This window comes from Notolabrus celidotus, chromosome 9 (genome assembly GCF_009762535.1).
Source record: "Notolabrus celidotus isolate fNotCel1 chromosome 9, fNotCel1.pri, whole genome shotgun sequence".
Classification (NCBI taxonomy): Eukaryota; Metazoa; Chordata; class Actinopteri; order Labriformes; family Labridae; genus Notolabrus; species Notolabrus celidotus.
Window position 1 is genome coordinate 19633385 of NC_048280.1, and position 26578 is coordinate 19659962.

Below are 26578 nucleotides of genomic sequence, written 5' to 3' on the forward strand. Positions count from 1 at the left end.
GGGCAACAGGGGCCGGTGCCCCTGTAAAACTGAACATGGACCCCCCTGTGCCCCCCCTCCAAACAAACATTATACAATAAAAAAAGCTTTGGTATGGCGCCAATGTTACAGGTGGAACACATGCGTGTGGCACTTGGTTCCAGTCCCTTAGAGCACTAAGGGACTCATGTTGAGAGCAAACTGCCAAACAGCTGCTGTCAGTCTGCATTTTGATATAGTGCACAGTAGTATATATGTCTAGTATATAGGGATGCACTGATGTTTTGCCAGTTTGTTCTAAGCCAGTCCTCGCCCTTCTCAGACTCTTTTGTAAGGGTTGAATGTGTCCCTCTGACAACACCCTTGGCCCCAGCCTGCCCCCCCCAGTAAAATTGAGGGCTCCCTCACCCTTATCACTTTCAATGCTGTGCGGATTAGTTTGGCTGATTTTGATTTTAGTGTCACTGACAGATCCCCAAACCAGGCTGCGATTTCAGTCTCTGATTTAAACTGCGTCATATGAGTCCTATGAAATTAGATGGCATATTGTATAATGTGAATGATCAATCTAACATGGGCCTGTTTTGGAGTAATAAAATCTGTGAACTTACCATCGTAATGATTAACCCAAGGTGCAACATGTAGTCACTGTGTTCATTAAAATCCTGTGATCACCTGTCTAATGCAGAATGACTCCGTAAAGCTCCCAAACACCGCCTGCATGTCCGAGAACTACACAGAGCTGGTCGGGGCGGGACCGACCCTCACTGCCCTCCACCTTTCCACCTTTGGCTGCCACATGCAAAAGATGTCTGACCTGGTCCAGGAGAGAATGTCTTCATGCCTGCTGAAAATCAGCCAACTTGCACAGGATGTGTCGCAGCTGAACGACCCAAAACCTTGTCTGGACTGTTGCAGCTTGCCCTCCTTTAAGGAGGACCCGGAGCGTTATGTGCATGTCAAATGTTTGCTGGAAATCATGGACAAGAGGTTGAACACAACCACTTATAATGTAACTTCCTAGTATGAGAAATGAATGTTTCTTATCCAGTTTTATACGACTGGAAATGTAAACCTGTTCTGCCACTTATTGTCAGTATCTGATAAGGTAATATTTATTCAAAACAATGTGATATTTATTAAGTTATTAGAAATTAAACATTAAAAAAATCCAGCTTTCCATTGTTTTTGAAGGTCGTTTATTGTAAGGCATCCTTAAACTTGTTTCAGGAAGACAATTTTGAAATTTGGGAAGAAAAAAACAACAACTAATAAAGCATAAAAATATCTGTACTCTTTAAAAACAGACTAAATAATAAAATACTAAATTTGGGGAAGAAAAGATTGAGCAGATCTAACCTGCAATGTTATACTGTACATTATTTGTTACAAACCTCCCCTGACAGAAACAGCAAACAAAGGTTGGAAGTCCAACCATGTGTGACAAACTTTTTAAAATCAGAGGATAACAAAAAATAAAACATTAAAATCATCACAAACACTGAGCATAAATCATGGGATCTTTTTATCACACAATTGTGTTTTAGTCTCTGATAGATGGGGGCGAAGATATCAGGCTAAAAACTAAATGTTTATTCACAACAGCTGCATTCAGATGTGCTTTTGTAAGTAATTAGTAAAAAACAAAAACAGTGAAGTATGGCCATTTAACACATTTGACTTGAAATAGACACACGGTTTGCACCACTGTGTGCGGGCTGTATTTAACACTGTAAAAGCGTTCCTTTTGATGCCCTCCCGTCTAAATGTAAAGTAAGCAACAAGAGGAATATTTCTAACTTGTAGAAAAGTAAATCATTCACTCGAAGACATTTGTAGTCCACAATAAAAAACTCAACAAAAAGCTGCACATTAATCAAATATGAACGAGTGGTACATTTTGCTACCATAAAACTCAAAGTAAACTCAGTAGTTCTGCAGAAAAGAGAGCGCAAACACCAGTAACCAAATCAATGTGTGTCTGCCTGAGGAGTGCTGAACCACACACACAAAAACAGTACTGCTCAGCCTGCAGAGATCACAAGTAAGGGCACTTTATTTTACCATAAGGCTGATAAATGCCAAAAGTGCTGACTAAATCTGAGGAGGGGAATATTCAAGCATTCAGCATTCATGTCAATGAAAAGAATGTGCTAAATGAACAGGTACACTTGTCTTATATGGCTTCTTTTCTGTATCTGTGGGTTGATTCTTCAAACATGGAAGAGTGATGCTTTTTCTGCCATTAAAAAAACATAATTAATTCAACAACACAAAAAAACCCATCAAAACCCTTTTGCATCTGCTGTACCCTCACAGATAAGTTTTCCTGCTGAGAATGATCCTGACTCCGTTTGTTCATAGCTGAATGGTGGATAATCATACCAATCAGCGCAGCCCTGAGTCACCAGCAAAAAACTGAAAGACCCCCACAACTGCTGTGTGTTCAGCTGGGATCGTGTAACACTGTACATTTAAATGTAAAATATACATATAAAGAGTCTGTATTGCTCTAAATGTTGAGTTTAGCTCCCTGTGAGGGTTGCAAGGAACTCTGCTCCAGTAAGCTGTGACCTGCCCAGTAAGAACCCAAGTGTGGAAAATACTGTACCTACAATGATTGTTGTGAAGTTGGGCAGAGTCAGTACAGCATGATGGTAGGTGTTAAGGATGGACGGAAAGCCACTACTGCTAACTGGCAAAATGACATTCACCTGAGTAAACGAGGGATGGATTCTCATCTCTCTTTAAAAGTACTAAACCATGTTTCAGGCAACCCTCTATATTCTAACGTGAAGCCCTTCTGGTTGATTTTAAAGCCTCTATTAAAACACAAACTAAACTTCTAGCTAGCGCTGCAAAAATCTAACATGTATCTCATTGTCCTTAAGGAAAAATAGGATAATATTCAAGCACTTTTTACATCAAGAGAGAACATAGACGATCACTGAATATTTCCCTTTTTAACACAATGTACATGACAAAAGTACGTTTAAACGTTTTGTTCTCAAAGCAAACCTCAAGCACCACCTTTCAATGAAATATTTATAACATCCTCCCCTAAAGTGGTTGAAGGCAAGAGCAGTTGCTGTCGTTCAAACATATAATGAAAAAAAAAAGCTATTTTTGCACATTTTTTGCTGTCAGAGAAGGAGCTTCCTGTGTGCTATATTCCCAATATTCAATTTACAAACAAAAAAATTAAAACCAGCATTCATACAGGGTCAAATTAAGCCGCAGCTCCCTTCAGACACTTTTTAGGGAAGTAGTGGATCCGTGGAAGACTTGGTATTCTTACTGGATGGATAAAAAGTTAAAGTAGTGATGTCATTTTGATTATTAGGAGTTGCGTCACTTTCTCTGGAGCAAGGCTACATATCTGTGTGTGTGATGGCTTTGATGGCTTCTTCAGGCAGCAGGGATGGATCACTAAGAATGGATGTGGTGGTGCTCAGGTGGCGAAGGGTTCTCAGCACCACTGAAAAACAAGAGTCATAGTTTTATAGCCATTCCATGACTGTAAATAATAGCCTGTGTGATTTGGCTGCTCTTTACAACACCTACACGTTGGGAGTCGGAGACTGTTCCGTGAGCAACAGATAAAATGTGCTTTCTTTTATCAGTTCACGACCTTATGTTAACTTTTTTATGACACTGACATTTACCCAGAACTTTCCATGACTGCACCATCAAACACAAACAACAATTGTTTCAGCATGCACAGGAAAATGACTCAGGAGACAAAAAAGACCTTTAAGAAACTGATAATTTGGCTGCAGAACACATACAAATTTAAATGATTGATTTCATCATCAAATTTGAGGGGATGGCCCTGTGAGACATGGAATAACAAGGTGATGTGATTGATTTTCTGTTTCCAGCAGTGGCTCAGGACAAGTTCCCTGACGCTTAGCAGAGAGCTGCTCAAACTGAGGGGAAACTTTTGATGTCACTTCACATTATCAGATCTACCCAGTGTGGTAAGTGAAGTCACACTGGGCCAGGAGTTTGTAGTGGGAGTCTGAATATTGCTTTTTTGGCCCATTAACTCAAAGCTGAAATTATATCCTGCTTTATTAAAAAAATGCAATGTGCTGTTAAATCTCCTGCCTTGTCATTGTAGAAATGACTGTCAGTGATAAACATTGTTTATTGACTGATTTCTTTTTGGTAATCTACAACTGGAAGGAAGCCGCCTCTGTGCTGATAAAATGACAAAAACTGATGCACAGAATGCCTGAAAACTTGTGTAGTATGTGTAAACTCAAGAGCAGAGACTTTTGCTCCTATTAAATTCAAACTTTTTCCTCCCAGCACCCTGGTAATTCTCTGGGACATTAAAATGCAAAAGTGTGTGTGTGTGTGTGTGTGTGTGTGTGTGTGTGTGTGTGTGTGTGTGTGTGTGTGTGTGTGTGTGTGTGTGTGTGTGTGTGTGTGTGTGTGTGTGTGTGTGTGTGTGTGTGTGTGTGTGTGTGATCATAATATCAGTGCAGACCCAAAACAGCGACATTTAACAGGATGAATAAAAACATCCAATATCTGGGGTTGAAGGTGAATCATTTTAGAAATGAGAACACTGAGGGCGTCTGCATGTAGTAGTAATGTGAATGTAAACCTGTCATCATTGCATATGTCTCAATTGCTTTGTCTACTCCCACGTTAACATTACACTGTGGCTTTTGTAGCATGCTTTTGATGTCACGTCCTGCCTCCAAGACTCATCTCCCCAGCCGCCCAACCACCCTTTCTCATCCGACACTCCTAAAAGTTACATGACAAACCCCCTGGGGGCCCCGAGCCCTACTCTCAGCACAGATTGTACAACAGAAGAAGAGTCTCACACACACTAAACCATGCTCCTTGAACATTTTGCACCATGGTCTTCATAGACTGTTTATGTGTTTAACTTACTGGGTCTGAGCACTGGGAGAGAGCAGTGCCGATCTACCCATTGGAGCGTGGTTTGAAAAAGCTCTGCTTGGTTTGTAGTTGACACCATCCCATTGAATGAGTCAAAGAGAGGCTTGATGATGATGCTGAACTAAAATGGATCACAGTCAAGGTCCATCATACAACAGTGAGACAATGGGTTTGTGTCTGGATTAAATGTTTGAGTTCCAGACCCTGACATCCATGTCTAATGCTTTTTTCATAACACTTTGCGTACATTTTTTGTGACTAAAACCTCTAAATGATGAATAAATAAAACAAAGGTTCTTGTTACATGAAGTATGACTCAGGCATTAATATGAGTTATTGGTAAAGAATGCAGGACAGCAGCCTGATAATCCTACCACTGATATTTATGAGGTAATTTACTGGATGACAAACTATGTAACTCCTCTTTCAGAAAAGTACAGTTTTACTGACAAAATGTTCCCAATTTATATGGGGTAATTTTTAGTAGTACTCTTGGCACTGTATACGTGTTAATATGCAAATAACACTGTCTGGCATCTATGTCTAATTAACTAGAAAAAAAGCAACTTGCCTTCCTCAGAAAGGATGGAAAGATTTTAGAAGTGTTGTTACCTTTACTTTTTATAAACTCTATCTTATGACACAGGATAGAATAATCTTGTCATGCATCAGTTAAATCTGAAGATGACCAGACGCTACGTCATTACTGAGAAGTAAACACAGCATTAACTTTTTGAATGAAGGATACAATCCAGAACTTCCAGTTTTGAAGAGTGCGGCTCTTCACGTATTCATTGAACTTGTCCTGCATGTGGTCAATCCGTTGCCGCCTTATGGGCACGCCTGTTGCAGGTAGCTGCTCCTGACACAAGCTGTGGTTGGGCGGAGACAGAGGCAGTTGTGAGTTAATTATGTGTTAGGTGTATATCATTACTGAATAGATGCGGTATATTCTGTCTGTTTATGTCGTTTTCAAATACTTTATGGAGGTGTTGAGCTCCTCGATCTCCTCTCGTAGCCTCTTGACCTCTTCCTGTAACTGCTGTCTTTCCTGTTGGAGCTTCCCAATGTGATCCACTGTCTTCTGCAATGTCACTGCATTACTGATCTTTATAGCCAAAGTGTATTGAGAGGGTAGGAAGGGGGAAGAAAATAAATCCAATTATGAGCAACATATGAAGCAAAACCCTCTACACAAACACTTTAAAAGAGCAGTAATGTTGAGTACTTGCATTTGATTGTGACTTCAGAGCGGGAACCATGTCGCAGAGTGTTTTGAATCCAATGTTTATGTTTGATCGTCTCTTTTGTTCAGCTGATATGTGCGTTGTTCTCCGGCCCTGTCACATGAAAGCAGGGGCAATGATAAACAGAGGCGGATTAAGGAAGTGGTGAGGTCATATTTTACAGCAAATGCTACTGTTGTTAAGTACAAGGTTAAACATTTAGACAATCATTACATTCAGGCCGAAAATTCATTTTAGAATGGTATTTATGTTGTTTTTAATGGACATGACTTGTCATATGAATGTGCCTTTTATTTGCATTCAAGACATTTTCATATATTGCCCAATCTTGCGAAAGCTGTGTATGTCCTGTGACTAAAATTTTACTCACACCCTCAAGGTATTTGAATCTAAGAAACTTCAACACACAAACCTGGTTCTGTTCACTCTTCACCAGTGGGGTACTGCTGCTGCTGATCAGGGCCTGTGGACTGTGGACTTGATCCAACCCACATAGTGACCCTTGACCTGATCCTGGTTGACTGTGAACTAAAATAAAATAAAATAAATTAAACTTGTAATAATCATTCTTTGATTTTTAATCTGCTTCTGTGAAACATAATCTCTCACCGACAGTAGATGAGGCTTTTTGGTTTTTGCGGCTGGAAGAATAAGACTTTACTTTGGAGACAATGGGCTGGGTAGTTTGCTGGGACACTACATGAAATCCAGGAGCCTGATGTACATGAAAAGGGTTCCAATAAAGGGTTTAAAAGACAGCAAGACTTTTTATCTTGTCAAATTTAAACCAAGTTTAGCTTCATTTCACATTTCTATATAATACAGAACAAAGTAAAACTGAAAGAAAAACATATTGGCCATTCAGTAATGCCATCTCTTGGATCTGGATACATACTCCTGCAAGATGAGAAGAAGTGAGGACCACTCCTGTATTCTGGACGACATCTGTTTTCATAGGAGTTGGTGTAACAATCACAGCATTGTGATGACCTGGGAAAGGGGCTGAGCAGCAGTGTTAAGCAGTGTTAATTGTATAAGCATTAATATGTAAATAAATGTTGAATTTTTAAGAATATACAGTACATCCCCTCTGACTTTTACACTTGTGTAGGAAACAAATTCCCTGGCAAACAGACCAGTTAACAGGTTTTTCACTTTTCAGAGCAGGATTATATTATATTTTATATTATTAATATTATAATATCTAAAAATTTAATTTGATCTCCTATCAAAAAAATAAGCCGTTCAGTTAAGACAAAAGCAGAAGCACACGTCGATGTGCAATATCTAATGACATTTCCTGTCAATTATCTGTCATCAACTGTGTCATAAAGGCAGAAAAGTAACCAAAAGAACATGAAACAAATTGCTGTTGGTATTGTTAGCCTCATGTTAGCTGTACACTACAGTCATTTGTTTTTTGGGGGCAGTCTTGGAGCATACTTATAAAGAAACATTTATATAGATTTAAAAACATGCTCTCTGTTTTCTGTAGAGATTATTTCCCCAATCAATCCAATTACCAAAACAGAGACTTACAATCTCTTCAAAGAAAATTATACCAGCAACAAGCTGCATACATGCAAATATCTTTGTGTAATTTTACAGCGGATCACTATAAGTCTGTATGACCGAATAAGAAAGGCTTGAGCGCTATCTTATGGTATTTTAGTTCAAGTGAAACAGAATTTTACAGTGCAGAATGCAAGCTTTCTTCATATACAGAATCAATGTCTTCAACCTGAGATCAGGAACTACACACCTGTGAGGATGAGGTGAGAGGAGGGGATAGTGTTAGCAGGAGCAATCCTTTGCACAGGGCGGTTCTTGTTGGCACTTGATGACTGTAAAAGGCGCGGCAGGGCAAAAGTCTGAGGGTGCTGCAGAGGAGTGGCAGGCAAGGGAGCCAAGGACTGGAGCTGGGACGGAGGAGGGGGGGCTTGTGTGGACATTGAGCTATACTCAGAGCCGTGGCTGAAGGTGGTGGCTGCGTTACTGGATGTGACAGTAGAGGAGGCTGTGTGTGTGATCACAGATGACACTACAGTCTCACCCAACACTGAGTTGTTGTCCAGGGGGGAGGGCACCATGGGTGCTGCTGAAGTCATGTCCTGACCTGAGAGGCACTGTGCCAGAGAATTATGAGACATTGGCTGAGAGGAAACTACAGCGTCATTGGACGCAACCTGCCCAGGAAAAAGAGACATATAGTTTTGTACAAAGGCAGCATCACCGCCACCTGTGCGACTGGTCTGATTGGCCATGGGAGAGGAGATAGGAAGGGGGCCAGGAGAGGAGATGTGGTTGGTATTCAGTTGCATAGAGGAAATCAGCTGGGCCTGGGATGAGAAAGGAAAAGGGAAATGGAAAAAACAAAGTTTCTTTTGTCTTCAGAGTAAAATGATTCAGAAGAGGCACATTTCATTTTCTCTTACATGCTTGTTATTGACAGTTAAAGGGCTGTCCTTTAAAACTCTTAACCATTTTTTTCAGCATTGAAAAAGTCCGATTTTTTTCCCTGAAGTTTAAAATTGGACAAATCCATAGGACAAATAATAATTCTGAAATTACAGGAACATAGTTAGAAAAAAGGACTGTATAACTTTACAGCAGTTGCATCCATTGTTCTGTTTAAGTGATAGATGTTGAGAGTTTAACATGGCTTTATCGGATTGCAGTGTCCTGGTCTCCCAATTGTGTGTGCGGAGTGGGCAGGGCTTTCCAAAAAGTTAATCCTTTTGGTTTCATTTTCACATAGTTAAGGGTCAGGACTGGCACGCCTTGTCGGTGAGTAATTGTATCCTGGCAGTGCTGATGTTTCAAACAGGAATTAATGTAAACTTATGTTGGTTAATTTTGGGTTGTGTTTTGTGCTTATACTGCAGGTTTACAACCTAATTGAGAGTCCAAATAACTTCTGACCACTGAGTGCCGGTAGGCAAGTGGGCGTTTGATGTGTACCAGTGTGCAATAAACGTAAAAAGAAGAAGATTTGTGTCCGCCGTATCTGTTCTGACAACCCTTCCAGAGGGGAGTTTATTAAACTATAGCAGGTAGATTAGTAAATTCTGGACAGAGACTATCATCAAGGTCATATCACAACTTATTTGTGTCTCACCAATGTTTACTGTTTAGCTAAATTAAATTGTACCAAATATTAGTAGTGCAAAAACTTTACATGAGCCATGAAAAACCCAACCTAAGGCTTTGGCATAATTCTATTAAACATTTTAACTTACCTTTTTGTACCAAAAAGTCACACAGCAACCTACAGAAAAGGTTCATTTATGGACCCAACAACAATTTTGGAAGATTCTTTCTCCAAAATGCTCTTTTCTTGCTGAATAAACTGCTTCTGGTGAAGATTTAAGGATGAAAGAAGTTTGAAAAAGAAGCAAAATAAAGCCATAACTTTGTAGGTGTTTGATTCTGAATAGAACTACAATGAATGTAAAGTGGTTTGAGCCGTAAGCCGTGAATACTGATTTTTTTATGTGGCTAAATTGAATTAAGGCTAATAGATGGTAGAAGAAATCCTCATTAACTGACCACAAACTAATATCAAGGAGAAATAAAAGGTCTTGCACAAAGGTGGTGTATGTTAGCGACAGTGCCTTGGATTGATGTTTACCTGTGGCTGAGAGCTGCTGCTGGGTAGAGGGGTGACAGATGATGCAGTGGGGGAAACAGAGGGGAAGATGGGCTGACGGAGGCTGTGAAATAAGTCTGGAACAAGAGTCTCTATGTTAGCTAGAGGTTAGTAAAACCACACTACTTTCTGTGTTAGGCTAAGCCAACTGCTGTAGCAGAGTTACAAGAACATGTGCGCTTGATTACTTGATTACTTAAGTGAGCACTATTAGCTTGTGTGCTGATCTACTGCAGATATGGCTGGTGCCTTATTGCTACCTTGGAGCGGATCAAAGGAGTCCATGAAGTCAAGGTTAGGTTGTAAGGGGATGAGCCCTGGCTGGATCATGTCTGCATTCCCTGCATGAGCTGTGGGAGGTAAGACATGGAGGGAGGGAGAACAAGGAAGAACATTTTTTTTATCAATAATAGTAGTAACAATAATAATAATAATAATAATAATATTCAGTGAAGATCTAGCCTGAAGAAGCAACCATTTTTTAATGTTACTTGAATTTGGAGAGTTTTGTTGATGAACAAAAACAGAAAAAACAACATTGAATAGAAAAGCAGGAGTTCTTTAAAACTGAGAGTAAGTAAAATAGCTAAGATAGTAAAGAGCAAATCTCTATTGATTAAAATGAGAAGACAGCTGATTATTCTCTCACCAATCTCCCTTGGATTGGGCCAGGCTATAGGCTGGTGCGACGCCAATGTGGAGAACAACGTGTCTGAAAACTCGGACATCAGAACATCCATATCAAAGAGGGGGTCCATTTCCATGGGGGCGGGTGTATCGTTATGCCTACGAGGCAGGCGGCGTGCAGCCATGTCTTCATCCTGATAAAAGGAGACACGGAGCATGTCTGGAGAGATTTCCCCAAACAGCGACAACTGCTCCTCTGGTCCCTTTGAGTTTTCAAGATGCAAGCATCGAGCAGGTTAATGATACACACACATGCAGTGTTATGTGCAGCCACCATTAAACAACATTGTCCCACACTTCATGAATTTGTCTGAAAAAATAACTGACATGATTTAGAATAATTATTACAAGCAAGTTACAAGCTGAGCATGTTTCAAAATTACTTTGTGTGTAAAGTCAGAGATGATAAATACAATGAAGGTGACTGGGTTAGCAGGGGTTAATCATTTCGGTATTAACATCTGGTTGAGCAAATTCTGACTGTTGTGTTTTCTGTGTTTGTCTATGTTGGGTTGGGCATGATGTACTTCTGCATACCTTTAATAAGCTGGAGAGGTCATCGTCCTTGTGCTTCTGTAACTATAAAAGACTCAGTGAGTGTCACATATATACATATTAAATGATAATAAACAAAGGATATGGTAACCCTGATAGACACTGGCATTACAGTGTATATACTGTATAATAAACTGAACAACAAATTACCCTTTTTTTGAAATATGTCCTCCACTTGTGGTATTCTCTGATGACAATTTCAATTCTTCTTTTCCAACACTTCCCCTCTGCAACAGTGGCCTGCCCAATGAAGAGGGAGATTGGAAATAAACCAAAGTGCAAAAAAAAACAACAAATAGCACAAAGAAAGGAAGTAACAAGGGAACATAAAACTTGGTGACAAATGTTTAAGTGACTAAACAAGGACTGATCCACAGGAGAACTTGCTGACACGTTCTAAAACAAAGTTAGTTTTGCCTTCATGATACCATTACATTACCTCTGCAGGACGATTGATGTCCAAGTCCATAGTTCCATCCAAGGGAGTCACAAAGTGACAAACAGGATTTGCCCTTCTCGCCACATCTGCAGGCAGAAAAATGATCTCACTATCGCTTTCTGTTGAAAAATCTGGGGGCTTTTTTTTTTTTTTTTAAACAGATAAAAGTTATTTATAACCAAAGAGAGAAAACATATTGCTTATAGTACCCAGAGAATGGCTACACTGCTTTTCAATCTGCATCACCTGGCAATTTTAACATACCATTCTTAAAAAACAATAAACAATATTACAATGCGATAATGATAATAATCATACTGATAATATCAATACTGTTGATACCATCCTTTTCTCTGAATTATCTATTGAATTGTTTCTCTAAACTATGAAAAGTGCTTCTACACAGGCCACAAATATATTGTTTTTTCGTCTTTAACTTATCTGGACAAAGAGAGAGAAGAAATACAATACATTCAATATAAAGACAAACATATTCTGAAGCCAGGTCCTGATGTCCTTCTGCTGAAACCTGATTAAAGTGTTACTTTAAACTCAACAATGAACAGTGCAGTCAACCATTTATGGACACATGATGACAGATAGGGTATGGTGCTCTTACACTGCATGTACCAGGCTCTCCATATGCCGTTGTTGAGGCGGATCTTGTCCCTCCAAAGCAGTTTTAGACCTTTGAAGTTCTTCCATTTGGGAGACACCAGCTTACCACTGAAGAGTCAACAAAATATCAGTGAGATCATTTCTCAAGGTGTCAGACATTACAACCATCACAGATCAAATTTATCAACAGAGGAAGATCTTTGCTGTCATCTAAGTCTAGCTAAAGTGTTATCTTATTTTCTCATTAACACTGGCGCTTAATGACCCTAATACCCTTGACTGATGCACAATCGCTGAAACACAGCCAGCCTGTATCACTCAGTATGATGCAAGACAGTATCGTTTGATAACAGGATTACATGTCTGGTGAGGACTGATAGTTTTACTGACAAACTGGCCTGAGTGTGTCTCCTAATGCCAGTGCATCAGCCTCTGGAACAATCTATCTCTTTTCTAATTCGCTAATAAAAAGTAGCTCATTACAAAAATAAATATGTTGAACAAAAGTAAAAGTTGATCCATGTCTTTGAACATGAATCCAGAGCTTTGTCCAGAGAGTACAATATAAGTAACAAAAGAAAAAAACTCACAGACCAGCCTTGATACAGTAAAGATGAAAAAAACAACAATGAATCAACCAAGGTTAATGAGAGGAAACAACACAAATGTGCTCTGCTACAAACTTGTGTGTCGTAAGAGTGGCTGCCAAGTTTTATCACAGATGACTTCAGACTTTTCACTGAATTTTTACCTTGAATTTTGGTTTAACCGAGATACTGTGTCGAAGCAATGTTGAAAATGTAAAAGTTATTCAGTTTAATAAAGGCACAGGCAAAAAACGTGTGGTATTCAATGTTAGTATTTAATACAGATATAATTTGTAGAGACACAAAGTGTAAATAAATGTTATTCATCTGGGTGTGTATGTACCATAGACTTTATTAAATATGGACGTAGTATCCGTGACGTCACCCAGCTGTTTTTGAAGCGCTGTTTTTGAAGCCATATTGCTTCTGTCGAGCAATTGTGACACAGAGAGGCAGGCAGGCTTTGAGCCTCCTAGCCAACAGCTACAGTGTTCCTGCCTGTCAATCAAGTCAGCCGTGCCTCTCATTGGAAGACTTATAATCTCAATATCTTTGAAATTACTGCGTTATGAAAAAATTCACCCCCCCTCCCCTACAGTGTGTGCCGATTGAGAAATTAGCTATCCAGACTACACTCGTCTTTTGAACCAGGCTGTAAACATGTTTATTTCTGCTGCAAAGATCAGCATTTTTGAATTGGTGTGTATGTGGTTTCAGGTACTTCCGGAGCCAGCCTCAAGCGGATCCTCGATGAACTGCAGTTTTTAGCACTTCCGCATTGGAGTCATATTTTTAGACCGGAGGTTGCCACTTGGTTCGTACACACTTCTGCAAACTGATACCCCGAAACATGTTAAAGAAGTATATAGAAACTAATGCATTTTTTTCTAGAAGACATAGCTTTTAAAATGAGGAATTTACCAAAACTTTAGACTAGTATGCCTCAAATCACCTGAATTTATACAAATTATGCAAAATGGCCATGATCTCAAAAACTTTTGAAAATATTTTTAGAACGACATAACTGCAGTTTTATGTTACATTATATCAGAACAGGTTAATAACTAAACAAAAATCCCAACATCCATCCATCCCTCCATTTGGTCTTTTTTCACTCTTTCCCTTCAGTCCAGTCTATTCCTGCAGCTGCTGTGTGCTTACTTTCTGTTTGAGTGCTGTAATAGGAGTAGAAAGTCTTAATAACTAGGTGAGCTCTTATGTAGCCTTGCTTGTACCAACAGGGGGAAAGTTCACATAGACAGCAGTGTAAATAAATAGACCCCAGTTCTTCTTTACAGATGAATGACAACAGCAGAACAGAGAGAGGTAGGGGTGCTTTCCTGGTCTATAAATAGTCTGCCCTAAGTATCCAAGTTGGTGCCCCTTGTAAAGTCCAAGGGAATCCTCTCTGACTGCAGCTGGCTCAGATCAGATCAGAAATACTTTATTTATCCCGGGGGGGAATTCAGTCATTAAAGTTGCTCCTATACACAATAATTACGAATATCAAATAATATTAATAGAAAAAGTAATTAATTAATAAGATATAAATACAACTGCACCAACACTACCTTAACACTAGAGTTGTTAACAGAGAATCATGGGTAACACCATACATACCCCCATTTTTAAACATACTTTTTTTTTTTTAAATCCAACTTTAGTTTGTCTCTTTTGATTTGTATCTTAACAATCCCCGTACTTTTACACTGAATACTGACTACATCTACATCTGCCTGCTCCTGAGCATTTGGGGTCCACCTCCCTCCTACAGGGGCTGCACAGTGGTTAGAGTTGTTTTCATGGGGCGAAAATAGTTCCTGGTTCAATACCCCTGACTGAGCAGGATCCTTTCTGTGAGGAATCTGAATGTTCTCCCTGTGCATGTGTAGGTTATCTCCTGGTACTCTAGCTTCCTCTCAGCCCTGAGTGGGATAAGATAAGGTATAGATCATGGATGGATGCTCCATCAGTAAGTTATGAGTAAACATAACACAGAGCCTAAATGGCTGACATACTCAGCTACCCCTCCAAGAGGGTTCAGTAAAAAAAAAAGCACTGCTAAAAGCCTGAGGCTGCACCTCTGCCAGTTCAGTCCTATCAAAACAAAACAAAACTAAATGCTTCTGCCATGATGAAGGAATGGTGTCAGAGCTGTCAGGTTGTACATCCCATAACAAATTTGGCAAGACAGAAAGTTCTCCTAGAAGCTTGTTTTGGCTCAACACCACAAAGAGAGCATAGTTTATTCCCAATCACTTGTTGAAATCACTCCCCTCCATGTTGGAACAAAGATCTTCCTTCACAGCAGTAAGACTGTAAATTTAACTTCATCAGGCCAGATGCCAAGGGAATATAAAGTCTGAACAGTCTCACTCTAAAGCTGCAGTGGAAAGTAGTACGCATCAGCGGTCTGTGTATTTTACTGGATTCAATCCATTTGATGCTGTTTTATAGTAATAACCTGAGACCTTACAGAGAGAAATGTTACCCTTTTACTGCATTTCAAAATAAAAAAAATAAAGTTAACAGAACAAAAAATTAAGCATTATAAAGTTATGGTTATGGCTACTATTCATAACAAGTTGAAGACATTTCGATCCTCAAAAAGTTTCCTTCGAAACTGATCAAGACTTGTGTTCCTCCTACTTTCAGCAGGTGGATTGGTGAGGTCATGTATTTTCTCAAACTAGAGAAGATAAGATACACACTGCGGGGATCAACTGGGAAGTTTGATACAATTTGGCATCCTTTTATTTCCTACGTGGAACGATTGACTGTGCCGCTTTATGGATGAAAAGGGGTATGGATCTGTAAAAATCACCAACTCTGTGATCTGGTGCACTTTTTAATTCATTTTTATGTAAATTTATTTATATATTTCTCCCTTTAATTGTTATTGTCTTTATTTTGCTTTTGATTTCTAATATCATTTTGCCTTGGCTGTCCTGTGACTGGAAGCCAGTTGTATTTAATTTTGTCTGGTTTTCTCATTATTATTTCTGTATTGTCTTTATTGTATTTGTCTGTCTGTATGGAAAATTCAATAAATACACCATGACTAAAAAAGACTTGTGTTTGCAATAAAAATTCAGGGACGAGTCCTTGAAGTGTATTAGCTCCCCCCAGTGAGCACCAAAGACTTTGGCGGGTGGCTCTTTACTTACAATGTTGGTTGATATTACATATACTCTGTTGATGTTCACTGTATAGCCATAAAGACGAAATATTTACAAGCGGGAGGAAATGAATCCTGTTTCAGGCTCCTCTCCTCTAGTTATGTAAAAAATACCAACAAACTCTATTGACCCTGTTGTTGTTGTGCAGAACTGTAATTTTGTTTGCCTGTGCCTTATTTTCAAATAATCGTAAGATTCAATAAAAATAAAGTTTAAAATAAATAAACTGATCAAGACTCAAAGTGTTTCTGTTGGAGATGCTTTTTGTTGTTGCTTCTTTTGTATACTGTTATCATTACATGACCATGTTATAATACTATAAAGGGACCTACCTCTTGATTAGACTAGACCTACCTAATTGTGCATATTTCAAAACAAACTCTGCCTTTATCAGAAAACCACTACATCATATCTTTACATCATTACAACCCCCTGCAGTATTCCCTCTACATTCCTCTTTACATTCTTAGTGGTGCTTTGAATGCAACACTTGTTGTAAGTACTTTCAACTAAAAGTGCATGAACACATCTGTCAACACTACAATACACATCATTGCAGGATCATGAGTGGCCAAGCAGGAAGTTACATGAAGAGGATTCTCGTGACTGAAATGTTAGACCTGGGTGTCCCACGCACGATTCTGATTCAATTCTGCTATATTCAGTATTTCGGTCTTGCACATTTGCTATGTAACTTAAGAAGATTTGAGAGCAGACATAAACAGCTTGAATGAGAACGAATGCTGATCTGTGTGTTCTTCTATCACCCACCTGTACGCCAGAGTCATGCACTCAAACAGCTTGGTGAGGGAGGCGTCTATGGAGAGGTGGGACATGCTCGCCTTGCCAAAGTGGTAGGTCTGACATGTCTGTTTGTTGACAGTGTCGAAGTCGTAGCCTTTCTTTGGGGGGTGCTCGCTGTGGGGCGAGGACACCATGAAGTGCCCGCTGTGGATGATCTGAGACTCAAGCCCGTCAGACCTCCTCAGACCCAGGTGTGTCTCCTCCGCGTCCGAGTCGTCATCCTGTTCCTGCTTAATGCACGGCGGTGGTCGACGGTACTTCTGCAGCAGAGACATCTCCCCTCTAGTTGCCATGTCGGTAACTCACCAGACAAATAGCTAACGTTAGCCTCCGAGCTAGGACAACAAAAACTCTCCCTTTCATGAGGCTGTCCGAGAAAGCTGGAGAAGCGGAGTCTTTGTTAAAGTTTGTCAACTTCGAGCTGCTGAGTCCGAGTCCTCGCTTCACTCATGTTTACAGCTCGCTGTGGGTAGTCCACGGCCTAACTTTACATGTCTTGGTAAGTATTTGACGTAAGATTCTGAGTCGTAGGTACCAGCTGACGAAAAACAGCTCGCAGACTCCTCCGTCCGGGGCAGGAAGTTCATTTATTGAAGCGTTTCTGATTGGTCAGAGTCAGAGCCCCACCCACCAAGAAACTCAAAATAAACCTGAAACGCCAGGTCTTACCATAGACTGTATAGGGTCTTACAGAACAGGGTTTTTGCATCCATGCTGCAAATGTGAGAAATTATCTAAGGCTTTAGAATACTACAATAAAGAATATTAGAGGGATATTTTGTGCTGACCATGTTAGTTTGATTTTTAGTTTTGCTTCTGAATGGAAACAAATTAAAAACTCAGACCACAGATCAACAGGGCCGGATTAGTACCCCCAGGGGCCCCTGGGCACTGAGGCTCATGTACCCCTCACCAGTGGTGGACAGTAACAGAGTGAATTTACTTTGGTACAGTACTATTTTTTGAGTATCTGTACTTTACTTGAGTACTATTTTTTGGGGGAACTTATTACTTTTACTCCACTACATTCAGAAGACAATTATTGTACTTTTGACTCCACATTTCTATCAGTGCTCTAGTTACTCACTACCTTTACTTTGAAGTCAGCTCATGAATTTCCCTCTCTTTTCTGAAATCTGATCCCTAAGACAGTAAAATGTGTTTGTGTAGTTCTGTTTGTCTCAGTGGTTTAGTCGTACCTGTATATTGTGTGTCTCTACGGTTGAACGTGGAGCAAACACAGAGCAGATTTCACTCAGATCAGGCAGTTCATTTAGATATGGTAATGATGGCTATAATTCTCCACCTGAGCACCCATGGTCATATCTTCAGCCTGTTAGAGGTTTTTGAAATGAAGAATGATACGTATCATTTGAAATGTTCTCCCTGTTTCCCACTCTGCCCAAACATACAAAAATTCACCGTCCAACCTGAGAAAGTGTGTTGAGCTACGTAACATTTGTTTCATTCCAGATGAACATTTTAAATTAAGTTGTCTGCCAAAATTCCAATTATTTCTCCTCAAAACATTCAAAAGAAAAACTTTATAACATAAGGTATATTTTCTGTATCTCGCTTTGCCAGAAAAAAGACAGACATAAGATATGATGATTTCTTAATGGGGGTGATGAAGTTCAAATGAATGTTTATTATGTTGTTTATGCCTGAGCTAGACAAGTTTCCTCACTGAGTGACAGACTGACACAAAGAAAGGGGATTCTTGTTTGAAACAGTGAAACATAGCAGCATTACAGCTGGATATACACACTGGGAACTAAATAAATACCGTCAGTTTTAGGAAAACAAAAGAAAACATTTTACTGTTCATTTAAACTCTGCCCTTATTCTGTGCAATATTGACATCTCTGCTGGGAGAAACTTACCATCATGTGCATGAAATCAGGGCACATCCTAAAGTGTTTTCTAATCACAAGGTTGGTCTTTAGTAGATCAGGGACTATTGTACCTGTTAATCAAGTTTTTATCAAGCCAAACATATTCTCTTGGAAGGAGTGTTCTTGTATTAAAAAAGAGAAAAATTTAAATGTAGAACCAAAGACATATGATACTGAAATATGTGGATGTTTCAACATCATCATGCTTGGATCACTCTGAAGCAGAGTTCAAGAAGAGAAGGGTGGTACTGCTATTCACTACTGATGGGACATGTATTGTTATCCTTTACATTATCACGAAGTGGTGACTAATTTAATAATGCATTTATAATTTAATTTTTTAAGAAAAAATTCCAAGTATTCCGAGTGTTTGAAGTGTATAGACTTAGCTGTAATACCAGATTAATTAATGAGTAACATAACAAATAGTATTAGAGCCCTGTTTTGCTTGAGAACAAGGGGTTTTAACTTAATATTCATCCATCTTGTTTTGATTTAGACACATGTTGTGGAAAGCAACCTCTTAAAAGAGTCTAAGGTTCCTCATCAAAATGTTCTGTCCTTTTCTAGCAAGTATTTTGCTGTCATCACTTTGAAGGAGAGGAGCCGTTTCTCTGCTCTGCTGAAGATGGGAAGCCAAGGATGTGATTTGTAAATGTCTCCATAGATATCTCATCAGGTATAGCACACTGCAGGGAATATTCTGGATCTCCACCTAAACACATATACATACATGCACACACAAAAAACATTTTTTTTTCAGATTTTATGTAAAATTATAGGATCAATTTGTCATTAAGAGTAATTATTTTTCAACATACCCTCAGATTTATATAATTGTTGGGAATTATACTTTATTATGCTTCCTTTACCTCCTTCTTTGTCCTCATCCTCTTCCCCTTCGTTGAGTCCTAAAAGTGTGGTGAAACATTCTGCCACCTCCTCCTCAGTCATGTGTTCGCCTGTCAAAAATCATATAAAATGTATGCATCAAAGTGTTGGAAACTGGGACAGGACATCAACATTTCTCTAGGTCAGGTGACACTAACACAACTAAAACAGACAGACTGATCGTTTAAGTCTGAATAGCATGTAGTGTACCTCGAGCCTGTAAGACCTCTGGCAGCTCATGTTTCTGCAGAGTTGGTTGTCCTGTGAGATCATGGTCACCAAGAACGTGAAAAGCTTGATCTAGCTCATTGCTAGTGATGACAAGTCGGTGGTTTACATACAGCTTGATAAACTCCTCCAGGTCGATGTCCGTCACGTATTTCCCTGTTTCTGCATACTTGCTAAACTTGACCTCGTTATGCATATCTTCTATCTGATTAAAAAAACCAAAACATAGTTATTTAGCCATTTGTTAGTTCAGGTCAACAATGTTAAAACAGTCTTATGTGAGGATTATACTGTCGGATAAGATAATAATGGATGTTAAAATCTGTCACCTCCTAAATTACTGTACCTCTTGCTCTGTGGGGAAAAAGGCCAAAGCTCTCATTAAAGATGGCACCTCTGACAGGGGGATTTTGTTTGACACCCGTCGTTTCTCCATTGAGTCAATACCTTGATGACGGATTTGGCAGAAGAAGAAAAACTCCTCCATCTCCTAAAAAAAGACCAGTTCAGATAACCGAGAATATTGTCAAAATGGTATCAAATACGACTCCTGAGGAAGTCATGAGAAGTCTATAAAATAGGATGGATGCTTCTCAGTTTAAGGGATTGAAAGATCTGTGACTTAAAACATTTTTTCTGACCTTGTAGAACTTGCCATCTCTGCCTCCTACTAAAAGAGTGTAAAAGGGTTCCAGGTCCTGTCCTCCCAAGGCAGCTGCTGCCTTCAGTGCACTGAACACACAGCAAAACAGAGGATCATCACCTGCTCATGCACTTTCTTTGGTTTTCATGAGAGTGATACTGAATCTTACTTCAAGTTTATCTCCCATGATAAGACGGTGCAGTCAGATCCTCCAGCTGTGAAAATGAAACGGCCATCGTAGGAGCAAGCAAAAGTAGACACCCCTGTTGGGTGGCAAGTCAAAGCATTTGACTTGTAGGGGTTCCCATCCAGCGGCAAAATCTGGAGACCCAGCTGGGAGTACAACAGTTCAGATGTTAATCAAACATACAAATCAATATGTCTTCGTTCATACCAAAACATGTCAACATCAAAGAGTTATTATAGAATATATTTTATTTTAGATATTGTAATACAAACGAATAACCCAACGCAGATCAACTAATATTCTAATTTCCGACTTGCCAACTATACTGAACTAAGCACAGCGATAGCAAGGGCAAGAGTAGCATAGTGTAGTTGTTGTAGTGATATCATCATTCTTTACCCATAGATATACGATCAAAAACAGTTTATCAACACAAATAAAACATCAGCCCTCCTGACAATGCTTGAAGTTTGTATTTTTTTTCTCTAAAACACAATACTCTTGGGTAATAAAGTAACAAATTATCATTTTTTTGACACAGAGCCCAAATTTCAGTTTGACATTGCAGATCATGTTATGGAACACCTCAAACACAATGAAACAAATTGAAAAATAAAAGCTTGAACCTTGTCCTCCGTGATGAATGCCAGATAATATGAGTTTGTCTCTGGTTCTCTGGACCCAGGAAGGACAATTATTCTCTTAATGGGAGAGTCATATCTGGGGCCAAGGAGAGTCTTTCTGTTGTAATAAAATGCATGTCAAAATGTCCTTAGTTGTTTTTTATGATAACAGTTGGATAATTTATAAAATAAAAGATAAATAGATTGTTACAGTATTTCACAGACCTGCACATCTTGGTGGTGCTGTTAAAAAGCTTCATCTTGTACTGGTCTGAGGTAGCCAGAAGAAACTGCTCTGCGCTGAGGGGAGGATACCAAGTCATGCATGTTGGCACAGCACTTTGCTCAATGCGCTCTGAGCTTAAGATGAGAAGCTTATGCACGTCACTGTTTTCCAGGTCATACTCCACCTAGGAGTATGTGAAAAAAATTGTATAAAAGCAGCATAACAAAACACAGACAAATCCACAGTTCCACATCTTAATCAAAGCACGCTAACCAGTCGGCGGTCCATTCCCAGAGAGAGCAGTCTGGGTTGGGTGCTGTCAAGGTGAACACCAAAAAGAAGGTCAATGATTGGCTTGTAGTGAGACTGATATCTGCCCAAATATGTCCAATGAGCCAAGGAGTCTTTATTAGTCTGCAGGCGGAACACCGTCACCGCTTTTCCAGCATCCTAAAAGAAAAAAAGAAAAGAAAAAAGAGATGTCAGAATACTGTCAGAGAGAGTATTCATTGCATATGCATTACATTTTCCTTACTCTTTGCTCTAATTATAGAAAAATCACAAATTTTAGTCCAAAAATAGTTCAAACATACAATATTGCACTTAATATTTAAAAGGGGCTTGCTCACCGCTGTAGCGAGATACTTTGAGTCCGAGGAGAAAGAAATGTGATTGATGCTAGCTTTACTGTAATTGAAACACTCCTCTGGATGACTTTGCAAAGTTTTGGGATTAAGTATGTGAACAGCTCCACTGCCAAAGCCAACTGCCAGGTATAATCCTGTTTATGAAAGGTGTTTTTTTTGGCACATTTAATGATATATTGCAAATTCGTTCATCAGCTGGGGTAAAAGTGGTTATATACAACATTCTTTTTTAAGCATGCTGGCTTACCATGAGGGTCAAATGTGACACACTGTATCTGTGTCTCTGTCTCAAAGACTCTACTGCAAATGATCACTTTACTGCTATAGTCCCACACTTTTAAAAGACCCCTGTGATTCCCCATGGCCACGGACGGCTGTTTGGGGTGACAGGCCACTGCATGTACAGGCTCGCAATAATGCTGGAGTAGCTGATGGGTGCCTTTTTGTGCAGAAACATGTGCAACTTTGGTGCTGAATGTAGACACAACAAAGTTCCTGCAAAAGAAGAAAACAGCTTTGCCAGATGCATGGAACACTTTAGACTAGATGTATTTTATATTGTATGATTTTTTACCTGAAGATAAAGGGTGTTTCTGTCAGAGTGCAGCCCTCCAAGTATCCCTCTGTGCATTCTTTGGAGAAGGAAATTGAGGCAACGGCACCCAGGTTTAGTTGGGTGTACAAAGTGAGAAGGCGGAATTTTTCATCATAAAACTTGATATGGCCTTGAGTATCACCAGTTACAAAACAGCTGTGCAGTGCAGTCGAGAGAAACACAAAAAACAGACAGTAAATACCAATGAATACAGTATTTTTTTATAAAAATTAATGATGAATATATCTGTCTCTGACTACCTGTCGGTCACTGTGAAAGCAGTGATTGGATATTTCTGAAGGCGAATGATGGAAACTCCATATCTGGAGAGGCCTTGGTTTGCATCTAAGTCTTCCATCAAATCCCACACCACAACACTGCCTTCTGCCATCGCTGTTGCAACCTTAGGCTCTCCCCAGTGAAACACAGAGGGTCCAGACATGTTGACAGTTTCAGCAATATCAGGAGAAGGTCCAGCACATTCAGCAGCATCTGAAAAACTGGTTGCTTCTACATGAAACTGCAGAAATGAAACGGAAGAACACAGTAACATATTTATCACTTTAGTAGTTTGTTTTATCAGAAACAATCCTGACAGTTTGATATAATGTTCCACGTGATGTTTACAATGATCTTTACCTGTTCAAGCTTCAGGGCATATGTTTGCAGACTCCCCTTGGCCTGAAAATTACCAGCTGATTATTGCAGTAGACAAACACATTGTTGTTGTATTTGTTGAAGTAACTAAAATAAAAGAGAATAAGACAACTTACAATACTGTGAAATAGCACTTGGCTTTCACTGCTGCTGAGCAGCTGGCTGCTATCATTTGGATTGAAAATGATATAATCCTGAAAGAAAATACACCATTCAAGTGTTTGACCTTCTTAATGCCATATGTAGAAATACTAAAGTGACATGTCATTATTGATAAAGATAAAAGAAACATACTTGAAAGCCGTATCCAGGATTCAGTTCAGTAGACTGCACAGGCTCTTCTGTTTCAAGTGTCCAATCCCAAATACACATGCGCTGAGAAGATTGTAATTTTAAGGTTATTGCAAGATGGAAATTTAACCCTAGAAAGACATACTATTTGTACATTCATATGTAATATAAAAAAGTAATCATCTGAGCTATTTTAGATGTTTTGTTTACTAGATATTATCCAATATTATCCATAAATAACAACTACTTGATGAAAAGGTACATACCTTGGTTGTGAACATTTTTACGTTTGATTATCAACTACTTGAAAATCAAACCTCATTCTACGAAACTCAAAAAAATTATGACATATGTACAATAAAATCCCATATACAGTAGGTGGATCAAATTTATCATCTGGAAATTATTATTTGCAGCTCTTAAGTTTAGAATTACAGAAAGTCACAGAGTTTGTTGATGCACCCTCTGTTCGTATCTAAGAAAAGAGTTACTACTACATCAAGTGAGGCCTGTGAGTTTCAGAGACCAGACATAGCTCCTTGGTAAAACTACAGATCATACATTTGTCTCTACTTTTCTCCCAGATTGCAAATGTACAGTGTTTCATGTTATCACACTTACCTGAAATGAGTCAGCCCCAAGAGTTACCAGATGTTTTGTGTCACTTGAAAATGCCATTGCAATGACCCCATTATTAGGGTGGCAATCAAACAGTGTATTCACAGGAATGCTGGAATATTCATCAGACATGGTGTAATCATTAAAACCAAAAACAGATATACAAAAATAAATGAATACATGAATGAACAAGAGGTACCCGGAGTAGGAGTCCCATATGTTGACTGTGCTTTCCCGTCCTATGTCAGCTGTTGCGATCCAGCGTCTGTCCTCACTCACACACATACATGAGATGGGGTGGCAGTGACCCTGAGAAGTTAACATGTTACTGCTATCAATGCTATGGCTTTGCCAGTAAACTAATATATATGATGTCTTATCTCCACTTTTAAAAACATTTTTTCTCAAAAAGTCAAAACGAACTCAATACATTTTTACCTGAAGTACGTGCTGGGTGTTTGAAGTGTGATTGTATATGACCCCAACATGAGCTCCAGCGTAGAAGACCACCAGCTGATCGTGGTCTTGCAGACAAAAGGCAGGAAGTTTTGGATTTCTCCCAAACACCCATTCTAGTGACTGAATTAAGAGTATTATTCAGTATATTTATTATCATTAGCCATTTCAGATTTTCAGATAACTTCAATTCAAGGAAATGTTTTTTGTTTTTTAATAACTTCTTTGTTTCAAAATATGCAAACCGTTGTGGGGCGCCGTTTGTAAAGTTGTGCACACTGAAAATAACAGCAAAATTTCTCCACATTTAGCTCTGAATTTTTAAAAGTCACCTTTTTATTACATTTAGAGGAATATTTGTGATCTTCTTCACACTTAATTTTCTTGTGAAAAATATTATAAGTTAAAATCATTGTTAAATCTAAATGCTGAATATAAATATAAATGTTAAATATAAATATAAATGTTAAATATAAATGTTAAATGTTGATCCACGATCCTAAATATTTAGCTGATATGTGGCAGTGAAAAATTTCATATCAGCTACATTTTTAGGATCACAGAGCAACTACTGTATATAACATCTATATTTAACAATTAAATTTATATTTAACATTTATGTTAATATTTATTATTTATATTTAACATTTCTATATATATTTAATATTTATATTTAACATTTAGATTTATATTTAACATTTAGATTTATATTTAACATTTAGATTTATCTGGGAACATTTAGATTAATTGTTGAACATTTAGATTTATATTGAGCATTTACATTTATTTTTAAAATTTACATTTATATTTAAAATTTATATTATATTTGATATTTAGATTTATCGTTGCACATTTAGAATTTTTGTAGAACATTTAGATTTATAGTTGGCATTTGGAATTATATTTAGCATTTATATTTATGTTTAATATTAAGATTTCTATTTAACATTTTGATTTATGTTTGATATTTAGATTTATCGTTAAACATTTAAATTTATCGTTGAACATTTAGATATATATTAAGCCTTTGGATATATATTTAGCATTTATATTAAGATTTAATATTAAGATTTATATTTAATATTTAGATTTATCGTTGAACATTTAGATTTATCGTTGAACATTTAGATATATATTAAGCCTTTGGATATATATTTATCATTTATATTAAGATTTAATATTTATATTTAATATTTATATTTATATTTAATATTTATATTTATCGTTGAACATTTAGATTTTTCATTTAAAATTTATATCTTTATTTAACATTTAGATTTAGATTTAATATTAAGATTTAAATCTAACATTTAGATTTATCGTTGAACATTTATATTTATCATTTAAAATGTATATCTTTATTTAACATTTATATTTATATTTAATATTTTAGATCTATATTTAACATTTATATTTATATTGAACACTTATATTTATTTTTAACATTTAGATGTTTTGTTGAACATTTATGTTTATATTTAACATTTCGATTTATATTTTACATTTAGATTCGTTGTTGAACATTTGTATTTATCATTGAACATTTAGACTTTACAAACGGCACCCCATAAACTGTAAGCCTACTCATTTTCAACAAAAATACTCATTTGATCAGTCAAAAGCTTCTTACCAGTGCATGTGTTCTAGTGTGAGGTTTTTCTTTTTGGAAAAGCGTTTCTCTGGTTGCAGTGGAAACTTGAGACTGCCGAGTCTCCTGGACTCTCTCAGCCCCTGTTTCTTCTATGGCTCCTGTGCTCTTCTTGCACTCATCCTTGGCTTCAGCCACAGACATTACTACCCCCTCCCTTTTAGTTTGGGACGATTAATCTCTGTTTTAGTTGTATGGGAACTTCATAAAGCTTTCTGTAGAGTGATATTATTCTGCTCAGTAAAAGTTTGTTAACGGAGGGCTAATAGGAAAAAAAGATCCTGCTCCTACGAAGCGTCCGGTTGCCTA

At 38.2% G+C, this 26578-nt stretch overlaps 2 protein-coding genes across 6 annotated transcripts; both read right to left on the bottom strand.

Annotated features, from left to right (window-relative positions):
* Positions 1-1161: 1161 nt before the first annotated feature.
* Positions 1162-17245, bottom strand: mlxip (MLX interacting protein). 4 transcript variants are annotated; one of them, XM_034692777.1, is made up of 17 exons: positions 16632-17245; positions 12096-12202; positions 11477-11562; positions 11188-11277; positions 11020-11055; positions 10445-10616; positions 10056-10145; positions 9778-9872; positions 7909-8485; positions 7042-7148; positions 6756-6861; positions 6559-6674; positions 6132-6239; positions 5880-6007; positions 5648-5771; positions 4891-5020; positions 1162-3457 (listed from the first exon to the last, which is right to left on the bottom strand). In XM_034692777.1, exons 1-17 carry the CDS (start codon positions 16955-16957, stop codon positions 3351-3353), a joined length of 2505 nt encoding a protein of 834 aa, XP_034548668.1. In that variant the 5' UTR covers positions 16958-17245; the 3' UTR covers positions 1162-3350. The 4 variants fall into 4 exon arrangements, with proteins under 4 accessions (XP_034548668.1, XP_034548665.1, XP_034548666.1 ...); XM_034692774.1 differs by having other exon boundaries at positions 10445-10685; XM_034692775.1 differs by having other exon boundaries at positions 11020-11061.
* Positions 17246-18272: 1027 nt separating this feature from the next.
* Positions 18273-26578, bottom strand: cfap251 (cilia and flagella associated protein 251). Of its 2 annotated transcripts, none has more exons than XM_034691011.1 (20): positions 26252-26578; positions 24604-24744; positions 24365-24474; positions 24169-24277; positions 23551-23631; positions 23373-23450; positions 23239-23280; positions 22860-23119; positions 22579-22755; positions 22252-22499; positions 21987-22138; positions 21631-21807; positions 21357-21541; positions 21135-21249; positions 20491-20654; positions 20320-20410; positions 20025-20168; positions 19661-19883; positions 19432-19521; positions 18273-19274 (listed from the first exon to the last, which is right to left on the bottom strand). In XM_034691011.1, exons 1-20 carry the CDS (start codon positions 26411-26413, stop codon positions 19147-19149), a joined length of 2877 nt encoding a protein of 958 aa, XP_034546902.1. In that variant the 5' UTR covers positions 26414-26578; the 3' UTR covers positions 18273-19146. The 2 variants fall into 2 exon arrangements, with proteins under 2 accessions (XP_034546902.1, XP_034546904.1); XM_034691013.1 differs by lacking the exon at positions 18273-19274 and having other exon boundaries at positions 19443-19521; positions 19661-19711; positions 19792-19883.